The following is an 11,599-nucleotide window of genomic DNA, read 5'->3' as shown; positions in this document are numbered from 1 at the left end:
CACCTGATCCTAAAGCTTTACTTTTTGTGCCCTGTCTACTGCGGAGCCGCTATTCCCCATGGTCCTTTCAGGAACCCCAGCATCCACTACGGACTCCGAGAAATAGAATTATCGGTAAGTAAATTCTTATTATTTCGACACATCTGTCATTTGGTAGTAATTGTGATATATGTTTTGCATGTACTTGCTGTGAATATGGAGTTGTGTATCATATTGCAGAATTTTGGAAAACACGCTGTCATGCAGTGGACAAAAATAAAGATGGAATAAGTTTGTACATTTAATTTAGGCAGAGATAAATGAGAATGTTAAAAGTATGCAACTTTGAAGTTAACCATATCAACCAATCCACTGTTACTTTTAAGCCAACACTTGTTTTTTAGGCAGTGAAAGCAAGTGTTTAACATTTACAAATCGCAACCCCCAATTAGACTTTATTACTTCACACAACACTAGAATCGCACACCTATCAGTTGAACACAGCGCATGACACTGTCTCTTCTGTACGATAAGTAAAAATGTAACTGTCATTGTGAGTTGCATATTGATAGCAAGGAAGCTCTGCTCTAATACAGTTCTGCAGGGTTCTTGTTCTCTGGTTTTGCTTTATTAAGCTTATCCTCTGAACATCTCCTCCGTCTGTTGTCTTCAGTGCATTCTCTCTGGCACAGACCATCCTCACTGGTGGCCTGCAAGCTGTCAAAGGTGCTTTCTTTGGTACTATCCCTCTTCAGGTTTTTCTGTGCCTTATGCTTTCGCCGACAAAGACCTATACATTTTTCAATACAGTTAAACCTGGTCTCTGTGGTGAATGCGTACATTCCAGCAGGCACCGCAAGCACCATTGCACACACAATAACAATGATGTGGATGAGCTTTTCTCTCTGTTCTAATTCACTGATGTCACTCCCGGTCATGAACACAATGCATTGTCCCTTCCGGGGAGGCTGGCTTTTTAATGTGATACATACCTCATATTTGGTTGCTGGTAGCAAGTCATTAACAGAATAGGTATAAATTCCTGGGCCAATATTAATGACCTCCTTCTCTTTGTCATCATATTTGCCAAAATAGATAGTATACCACGTCTCTCCTGGATTTTCTGTCACTGCAAACCATTCCAAGGAGATTCCATAAACAGTCTGCTTGGCGATTCGTATATCTATGTAGACGTTCTCATCGGACGATGATGATGGACTAAGAGAGTATGAAGAATACATGGAAGGATCTCCCATTCTCGGAGACAGAACATTTAAAATAATTGATGAAGTAGAGTTGCCCAAGAAATTTGTCGCCAAACAGTTGTAGATTCCTGCCTCTGAAAGATGTACCACTGGGATCGTTAGTTCCGATCTTATGGTCTCTTCATCAATAACAGTGGTGGTCACTGCGGATACAAGGAAAGGAGTTTGTAATAGACTATATTGTACAGTTCTCACATATCACAGATTTCAACACGTAATAGACTAAAATCACAGTTGAGTGGGAAAGAGTGATATTGTTTGGTGTCATTTCAATTTCTGAAATACATCAAAATCTTACTGTCCCTGCTAGAATCTATGAGACTAATTTCAACATAAATGTAAAAATGTGTAATTTGCATATGTGTCTGCACACTTTCCATGTCTGTATTTTGAGTTGCACGCATCTTCTAGATGCAGTATGTGCAGCCTTAGGGTTAGTATATAGGTGCAATAATCCTCATCAATTGCAAAACTAGCACCAGGTTTATGTAAGTGCGAAATGTACACCTCATCAAGGGACCTATTTAAAAAATAGAAAGATTACTTTTCTCCAGTATTTTAGCAGGAGAAAGGCATATATACTTTTGTTTCCGCTCTATTTAGTTCCATGAAAAGTGAAGAGAAATCAAAGTTTTCTGAGCATTTTCATTCCTCCTCTCTTATCCTGAAGCCCCATAGGATACTTTGAGGGCTGTGCAGGAATGGTATTTATAAAGATAAGAAATCTACTTGCTGGGATAGCATTTCACGACAGGGTCCTTTGTGGAACTTCGAATATATAAATCCAGCAAAAATTACAATGCGAAAAGTGGTAAATTGTTTGTGCTGCTATTTGTATTATTTTTAAATAGACCACATAACTTTAAAAAAATCCCTGTAACTCAAAGTAAGAGGTATTTCACGAAAGCCTTGGAGAGAGATAAAGGGGAGAGAGATAAAGGGACTAATTCAGACCTGATCGTAGATGTGCTAAATTTAGCACATCTACGATCAGTCACACAGACATGTGGGGGGACGCCCAGCACAGGGCTAATCCGCCCCGCATGTCAGGCCCGACCCCCCACCCCTCCCATTCCCTGCACAAGTACAAAAGCATTGCACAGCGGCGATGTTTTTGTACTTTAGGAAAAGCTCCCTGCCAGTGCAGTTCCTGCGCACTGGCAGGAGCTACTCATCGCTGTGAGGGTTGCAGCGGCTGCGTGTTATGTCGTGCAGCTGCCGCGGCCCGCCCCCCCAATGGTCAAGGCATGCCTGCACTGCCCGGACCGCACCCCCTAAATGGCGGCCAAATGCTGCCAGCACTCCCCCTCCCGCACAGCGACCGCCTCTGCCTGTCATCGGCTGTCTAGCATGCGTCAGCGCACTGCAGCGCCGGTGCATGCGCAGTTCAGACGTGATCGGCTGCTGTGCGAAAACTAACAGTACTGATCAGGTCTGAATTAGGTCCAAAGTACTAAAAAGCAGCTCCTAACTGCCCTGTTACAGGCTGTGTTTGAAATATGACAGGAGCTGGTTAGCTGGTACTTTACGGTATCTCTCTCCAAGGCTTAGTAAATAGACCCTTCAGTTACATAATTTACCATTATAAGGCTGTAACTTGTGGGTTAATACTTTTGGTCAGCATTTTCAAGAGCAAGTGCAAGAAACATGCAGGTCTAAGTATTGTTAAACACTGTGCACAAGCCTAGCATATCCATATAATTGTTTCTTAACAGTTATTGATAAATAGGTATAATCATGGAGAGTACTGCATTATAAATGTGCTTTAGTGAATTTAGTACTAAAAGAGGCAATCATTTTCAGGAATTGGCTGTGCTTAATTATGCCTACCACAAGAGGGATGTATATGCAGTATTATAGGCTTTGGCATCACAACGAGGGTGCAGCCCGCACATGAGTGTCACCCGCCGAGGAGTGACACCAAAGTGCCGACTCCTCCTCAGTGACAGGAGCAGGGTGCTGCACTGTGACATTACGTGCAGCACCCATCTCATTGTCACTGTGTAGGAGGCATCACCACACACACACACACAGGTCCCCAGGTGCAGCCCCCATCACTGGGACCCCCAGAGTGACGAAACAGGGTTCAGTACACAAGACCATGCCTACTGCATTAGATGCCATTCCCCATGCCCACAAGGCCACACACCCCTTTTACTGGTGTGCATACTGTGCCCCCTCCCCCATTCTGATTATAGATATGTAGCCATGTCAACAATCACAATGTAAACAATCAAATTGTTGACACCAAAATAGTCAAAATCTTAAAAATTTCAACCCAGTCAAATTATCTACAATGGAAATGTTAGTGTTGTGGTCTAGGGTTACGCATAGGTTTAGGCTTGGGATCAGGGTTAGCCATTACAGTTAGCGGTTAGAGTTAAGATAAAAATTGGTTGTCAACATTATATACCTGTTAATATTTTGGATGTCGAAATTTTGAAGATGTAAACATTTTGTCAGTGACAACATTTTTATTGTTAACATTGTACCGGTCAACATTTTGTACCTGTCAACATTATGGCGTCTAGATCATGAATGTCAACAAACAATGACAAACCTGCATTATACATGGTTTCATGTTGTGTTACGCACCTTTTTGCAGGGTATAAGCAAGCCTAGGAGTTGCCGCACTAGCTCTTTATCAACTTTCTGGATCTAACCATAACCACAGTAACATAATTCCACATATCATACACAGTTCTTGCTACTAGGTCACAACCCAAGTTGCGAGATTATCATGCTTCATTTAGATTTACATGAGTTATTTGGGAGTGTTGGGAAAAGAAAACAAATACTGGAAGAAAATAAGATTTACTAGCTCCATAACAGAAATGTAATAACATCATATAAGAAAATGTTTCTGCTCCTATTTTAGTATGTTTAGTCATTTAATATTGACATTATAAATATACACTACAAAGAAGAAAAAACGAATAAGAGACATCTTAATTCTACAAGTGTCCTCACAGAAATGAGCTTTAAATCTAATTACTTTAAATAGTGAGTTCTGAAGATTGTTTGATTGACACTTGGTGACAGGCTTGTCAAGGAGAGTGATGTGATGATTAATTTATACACTTATAATTATTAAAATTATAATTATAAGTATTAAAATTGTGCAAACATGAGCTCAATACATTAAAATAATTATTACAATTGTGCAAATAGAAGCTCAATACATTATAATTATTAAAACTGTGCAAATAGGAGCTCAATACAGTATATCTAAAAGAGAATACAGTATTCATTTTTGCAATATAAGCAAAATGTTTCAATTGCACACAAAAATATTGACTCATTTGTATTTTTCCAACCCACAGTAATTCAACTTACCATTATAGGCTTTAATTATCTTTATTCCATAGGTCCACAGTATTAAAGGTGTAGGGCTTGCTGTTATTGTACATACCAATGTGACATTCAACCCCACCTGTACAGTAACGTTGGACAACAATGTGCTGGTATTTGGCTTTATGCAATTATTTAACTCCAACTCATGAAAGAACTTGCCGATCCTAGATTCTGGGCTTGCACAAGTTAAATATGAATTCATCAGTATAATGGGTGGGCTGACTGACTTTACAAAATGTACAAAGCCTCTGAGACGACAGTCACACATCCAGGGGTTGTCATGTAAGGCCAGGACTACATTGGAAATCAATTCTGTTTTTCCACCCAATACGTGTCCTCTTTGGTATAGGGGCCAGTTTGAAAAAACCTCTTTAGAGATGATTGTAAGCTGATTAAAGGATAAGTCCAAGTAGGTCAGGTTGGTCAGAAACTTCAATGCATGTTCTGGGAGAACATCTAATCTGTTATGTTTAAGGTCCAATATCCTTAAAGCAGGGGTATCTTGAAAAGCAGTCCATGGTACTGAACGTAGTTTGTTTCCTTGTAGTCTCAATTCTTTTAGGCCCTTTAAGTCTTCCAAGCTTTTCATGTGCATTAGTGTAATATTGTTAAAATTCAGCCATAGATATTCTAAAGAGTTCACTCCGCCAAATGATCCCCGAGACAGCTCAGTCAGGTGGCATTTTTCTATTCTAACTTTGTGAATGTCTGAAGGGATGTCACTGGGTATTCGTGTAAGAGATGAAGACATGCATAGTAGACTCCTTTAAAGAAAAGAACACAAGGATAGCTAAGTTACTGGAAATAATTGTCTTACAATGTATACAAATCAACACAGTGGGACTCATGCAGAGTTATTTTGCACCATGGCAAACCCATGTTGCATTGCAGGTGGGCCAGATTTAAACTGTACAGAGAGCTTTAGAGTCAGGAAGAGGCTTTCACTATAAGCAAAAGCAGAGAGTATTTTTTTCAGGAAAAATTAATAAATTAATGTGTTTGCACTCCTTGTAGTGCAACACAGTTTGTTTCCTGTAGCTACTAATACCCCATTTACACCAACCAGTATATAACACGGGTTATTGCACATGAACGCGCATAACCCATGTTGCTAGCTGGTGTAAAAGGGCCGAGTTGGAATAATCCGGGTTGAGTGACCCCGTATTTCAACTCGGGTAGCTTGCATGGTTGAGCACGGGTTCAACCCGGCAAGATGTGCTGTGTAAACGGAAGCCGGGTCAATGCGACCTGGCTCCCGTTCACAGTGTATGGAAGGGCGGCGCTGGGAGATCATGTGATCTCACAGCGCCGCCCCTGCCGCTTCACTGGCAATGTTACCAACCCCGCCAATATGCCGGTGTTGGTAACTGCAGAAGGGAAGGTGGCTGATGTGGGCCGCAGCTGGGTAGCACCTGTGCAGGATCCCGGCTGCGACCCGCGTATTAGGTGTCAAAGGGATATAACTCTCATATACACCTGTATGTCCTTTTTTGTAATATAAATAGGTTTATACACAGACACACCTTGTAGGATCTAATACATACTGGTTTGTGCTAAATAAATCTTATCAACAGTGAAGATGAAGGCAAACCTTGGGCTTTATGTACACAATGTCTATAGAGTCCTAATCCCCATTCCAGAGCAGCCACCTTGCAGGCTCGTGCTTGCAGTTTCACAATAGAGCTGATGTAATTATTTATATGCCAGGACAGGGTAAGGCTTGCAGTCCCACAATATTTGTCTGTCCTTGCAGCCAGTGGTGCTGAAGGGGGCAGGTACTATTTACCTGGCCCAGGCCTGATGGAGGTGCCCAGAGGAGGCCCAAGTCCCCTTCCCCCTTACCTGGCAGCAGCACTTGCAGCTCTTCTCAGCCCAGCACATGCTGTAGTGTGGCCAGGGAGGAATTTTAAGTACAATATTTTCTGTATTTTTTCTAAGGGTGCATGGTCATGCCTCCCATAAGTAGGCCACAGCCCCTGAAAAGTAACTCGACCCGGCCAGGCTCTCTACTGCCCTGCTTGCAGCTCAGAGATGGCAGAGGCGTACTTGCCCTTCTAGCAACAGCTAAGTTGTCTTTTGCTACAATAGATACCAACAAATTAGTTGTAAATTAAGCTAATAACTTTTGTGCAATTTCATCTACCTGGCCCTAGCAGCTCAGAGGGCTGCACACAGGGAAAACTCTCTCTTGTAGTTCCACAACACCTGTTTTGGAAGTACCAATGTATTGGCTTTTTCTGCACACTCTCTGAGCTGCTGAGACAGGCAGTGACTTGTGGTTCCACAAATGTTAGTAGAAACTTGGGTACTCCATAATAGGGATGGACTGGGGGCCGCAATTGGCCCTGGGGGAGTGACCACAACAGAGAGCTAGAGGCTGCGCTGCATGCGGACTTCCTAGCTCTCTGACAGGACCGGCCCACCAGGCCATCCGGCATTTGCCAGAAGTGCCAGATGGGCAGTCCGGCCCTGCCCCATGAGGTTTACCATTAGTTAGCTTACTTAGGGCTGAATTCAATTAGCCCTGAAAAGCTGTTTTCGCTGTAAAAAAACACAAATTTACAGTGAATTTTGAAAAGTGCCTATTTAATTGTCCATGAAAATGGATTTCTGGCCATTTTATCACAAGTTTCATTTCACCCCCTTTGAATCACCATTTTAAGTTAAAAATGTCAGGCTTTGGTACAGAGCCCCTGTGACCCCCCCCCCCCAATTAGGCACTTTGAAGTTTTTACTTATTAATAATTGGCCAATAATTACATGTAATTTTTGGTGTTAAAAAGTGCAAAATTAGGGAAACAAGATATGGGACAGGTACAGTGCCTTGCTAGAGTATCAGCATCATAATCAGCTTTATTGGCCAGCAGTGAAACATGGTGGTGGTGTCAGCATCATGCTGTGGGGATGTTTTTCAGCAGCAGGGACTGGGAAACTGTTTCGAGTCAAGGGAAAGATGGGTGGTGCTAAATACAGGGATATTCTTGAGCAAAACCTGTTTCAGTCTGCTTGTGATTTGAGACTGGGATGGATGTTCACCTTCCAGCAGGACAATGACGCGAAGCATACTGCTAAAGCAACACTTGAGTGGTTTAAGGGGAAACATTTCAATTTGTTGGATAGGCCTAGTCAAAGCCCAGATCTCAATCCAATTGAGAATCTGTGGTCAGACTTGAAGATTGCTGTTCACAAGCAGAAACCATCCAACATAAAGAAGCTGGAGCAGTTTTGCCTTGAGGAATGGGCAAAAATCCCAGTGACAAGATGTGGAAAGCTCATAGAGACTTATCCAAAGCAACTTGCAGCTGTATGCACGCTGAAGTTTTCTGTTATTTTGTCCTATTTGTTGTTTGCTTCACAATAAAAAAAAACATCTTCAAAGTTGTAGCCATGTCCTGTGAATGAAATGATGCAAACCTTCAAACAATCCATTTTAAATCCAGGTTGTGAGGCAACAAAACATGAAAGTGCTAAGGGGGTGAATACTTTAGCAAGGCACTGTATATTGGGGTGCTTTATGAATGGGACAAGTCTTCTTAGGCTTGTAGGTGGGAGTATCATAAAAAAACTTTTTTCAAAGTAGTGTAAAATTACCCCTATATATACTTATACCCATTTTTATGTAACCTCAATTTAATTTTAGCACTTACAGTGCATCCGGAAGTATTCACAGCGCTTCACTTTTCCCACATTTTGTTATGTTACAGCTTTATTCCAAAATGGAATAAATTTGTTTTCCCCTAAAAATTCTACACACAATACCCCATAATGACAACGTGAAAAGTTTGTTTTTTTTAGATTTTTGCAAATCTATTAAAAACAAAAAAACTAAGAAATCACATGTACATAAGTATTCACAGCCTTTGCTCAATACTTCGTTGATGCACCTTTGGCAGCAATTACATCCTCAAGTCTTTTTTGAATATGATGCCACAAGCTTGGCACACCTATCTTTGGCCAGTTTCACCCATTCCACTTTGCATCAGCTTGGATGGAAAGCATCGGTGAACAGACATTTTCAGATCTCTCTAGAGATGTTCAATCAGATTCAAGTCTGGGCTCTGGTTTGGCCATTCAAGGACATTCACAGAGTTGTTCTGAAGCCACTCCTTTGATACCTTGGCTGTGTGCTTAGGGTTGTTGTCCTGCTGAAAGATGAACTGTCGCCCCAGTCTTAGGTCAAGAGCGCTCTGGAGCAGGTTTTCATCTAGGATGTCTCTGTACATTGTTGCATTCATCTTTCCCTCTATCCTTACTAGTCTCCCAGTTCCTGCCACTGAAAAACATCCCCACAGCATGATGCTGCCACCACCATGCTTCACTGTAGGAATGGTATTGGCTGGGTGATCTGTGCCTGGTTTCCTCCAAACATGATGCCTGGCATTCACATCAAAGAGTTCAATCGTTGTCTCATCAGACCAGAGAATTTTGTTTCTCATGGTCTGAGAGTCCCTAAAGGCCTGATTGGTGGATTGCTGCAGAGATGGTTGTCCTTCTGGAAGGTTTTATTCTCTCCACAGAGGAATGCTGTAGCTCTGACCGAGTGACCATCGGGTTCTTGGTCACCTCCCTCACTATTGCCCTTCTCCCCTGATCGCCTAGTTTAGATGGCCAGCCAGCTCTCGGAAGAGTACTGGTGGTTCCGAACTTCTTCCATTTACAGATGATAGAGGGAACTGTGCTCATTGGGACCTTCTAAGTAGCAGATATTTTTCTGTACCCTTCCCCAGATTTGTGCTTCAAGACAATCATGTCTCGGAGCTCTACAGACAATTCCTTTGACTTCATGCTAGGTTTGTGCTCAGACATGCACTGTCAAGTGTGGGACCTTATATAGACAGGTGTGTGCCTTTCCAAATCATGTCCAATCAACTCATTTTACCACAGGTGAACTCCAATTGAGCTGTAGGAACATCTCAAGGATGATAAGTGGAAACAGGATGCACCTAAGCTCAATTTTGAGCTTCATGGCAAAGGCTGTGAATACTTATGTACATGTGATTTCTTAGTTTTTTATTTTTCATAAATTTGCAAAAATCTCAAAATAACTTTTTTCACATTGTCATTATGAGGTATTGTGTGTAGACTTTTGAGGGGAAAAATGTATTCCAGTTTGGAATAAGGCTGTAACATAACAAAATGTGGAAAAAGTGAAGCGCTGTGAATACTTTCTGGATTCACTGTATTTTAATGAAAAACAATTGCTTTCTATATTTTTTTCACATAAAAAAATGTATATAACAGCCATTTGACCCAATTTAAGTTCCTGAACATACTTTTATAACAACCAATAATAACCTTCTATACTGTTATCTGATGTTAGTTTAGCTTTTTTTGGGGGGTACAGGCAAATTTACCCATTTTTCACTTTCACTGCCGGCAACAATTTTTGCAGAAATCCCATTTTTGCAGATTTGTAATTGAATATGCAAATCACGGGAGTACACATACCCGCGAAAAGCCCATTTTCGCAGATAAAAGATGCCAAAGCTGCAAAAATGGCAATCACGATTTCGCATCTAATTGAATTCGGCCCTTAATAAGCAACATGAATATTGTGAACGTCCAATCTCAGTAACAGGGAGCAGAGCCTGAATAACAAGAGGGCAGCTGGGGCAGTTGCCTAGGGCCTCCCCCATGCTGTGCCCCCGCACACGTTGCACTGTGCCATATGTAAACTGAGGTTACCATTGGGCATACTGAACTTGGGGTATTACAGTTTGTTTAACACCTTTCTGATGTTGGTAGTATTACACATTATACTTTCTAATAATATTGCCAGCATATCTTATTGTCAATATAATTGGTATGGCCCCCCGCACAAGTTACTTGCCCTAGAGCCCCCACAAACCTTAATCCAGCCATACTAGGGAGAGACTGTAGGACGCAACTTGTATTTCCACAAAATTAGGAGAGCTCCCCAGGTCTCCTGCTAGCTAAACTGTTTTCAGACCCTATCAAGTCAGTACTATTCACTCAATGTCTCTCTTTCTGTGTAGTGTTGGAGTAGTCACCCTTAGTGCAGCAGCTTCATCAAACAACACTATGTAGCTTGGACAACCAATAGAAAGACATAAGATCCTTGCTATTGGGGCTAACACATGTAACTGTGACAGGGAAGGTGGGCCCCTCTCAGCTCTAGGCCTCATAGCAGCTGCACTGCTTGCACCTATGGTAGCTATGCCCTTGTATTGGGCAGTGCGGCAACTTTCACCCCTTCTCTTGTTCACCCAATGGTCATATTACTGAGGGGGGCAGGGGTAGGGGGAGTGGCACAGGGCTAGCGCTCCGATTCATTCACCGGCTACAATCCAACCCTATTGATCTGGACACTGGACGGTCACCACATACCCTTTTTAAAATACAATAAGGGTGAAACTCATGTCTGTAGTTATAATGAGTGTTAAGAAACATCATAAAGGGCTTACGCATGGCTACATCTAGCAAGGCATAATTACGTTACTATATTACATCCACTTGAAGCTTGTTATTACCTTTTGTATGTAGATAAATGCATAATCTATTTCACATAAACAGTATGTAGCCTACAGATGAAAGGGTTGTATTGCAGTGTAGAGCAACCACTGTGCTCCCAATCCTATAAATTCTGATTGAGTCGAAGACTTGCCGGAACAATAAAATTAAGACGGACAGCTACGATACTGGATATTTTGCTGTATGATCACCGTGAGTACTCATCAATAAAAATCTAATTTCAACATGAAAGTTTAATCAAAAACTAAAATCATATAAAACAAAATAAATAAAATAAAAAGTAAATAAAAATAAATAAAATAAAAAATATATAAATAACTGACCTGTAAAATACGTACATACTGAACATAAACTTTTTAGGTTACTAATATAAATAATGCTCACATCTTTACTATTCAGAGCCAGCCCTAACCAATATGATGCCCTGGGCAAGATTTTAGCTGGTGCCCCCTAGCACCACAGCTGGTTCTTCCTCTGACCTTGCACCTCTTTCCCAGCACCATCACCCC

General features: G+C 41.5%; 1 protein-coding gene across 1 annotated transcript; it reads right to left on the bottom strand.

Moving 5' to 3' along the window:
- Positions 1-468: 468 nt before the first annotated feature.
- LRIT2 (leucine rich repeat, Ig-like and transmembrane domains 2) lies at positions 469-5,362 on the bottom strand. The gene is made up of 2 exons (XM_063963458.1): positions 4,581-5,362; positions 469-1,387 (listed from the first exon to the last, which is right to left on the bottom strand). The coding sequence occupies exons 1-2, from the start codon at positions 5,347-5,349 to the stop codon at positions 567-569; spliced, it is 1,590 nt and encodes a 529-aa protein (XP_063819528.1). The 5' UTR covers positions 5,350-5,362; the 3' UTR covers positions 469-566.
- Positions 5,363-11,599: the final 6,237 nt, after the last annotated feature.

The sequence above is a fragment of the Pseudophryne corroboree genome, chromosome 3 (assembly GCF_028390025.1).
Source record: "Pseudophryne corroboree isolate aPseCor3 chromosome 3, aPseCor3.hap2, whole genome shotgun sequence".
In the NCBI taxonomy this organism is placed as follows: Eukaryota; Metazoa; Chordata; class Amphibia; order Anura; family Myobatrachidae; genus Pseudophryne; species Pseudophryne corroboree.
This window is presented reverse-complemented; position numbering and strand designations above follow the sequence as displayed.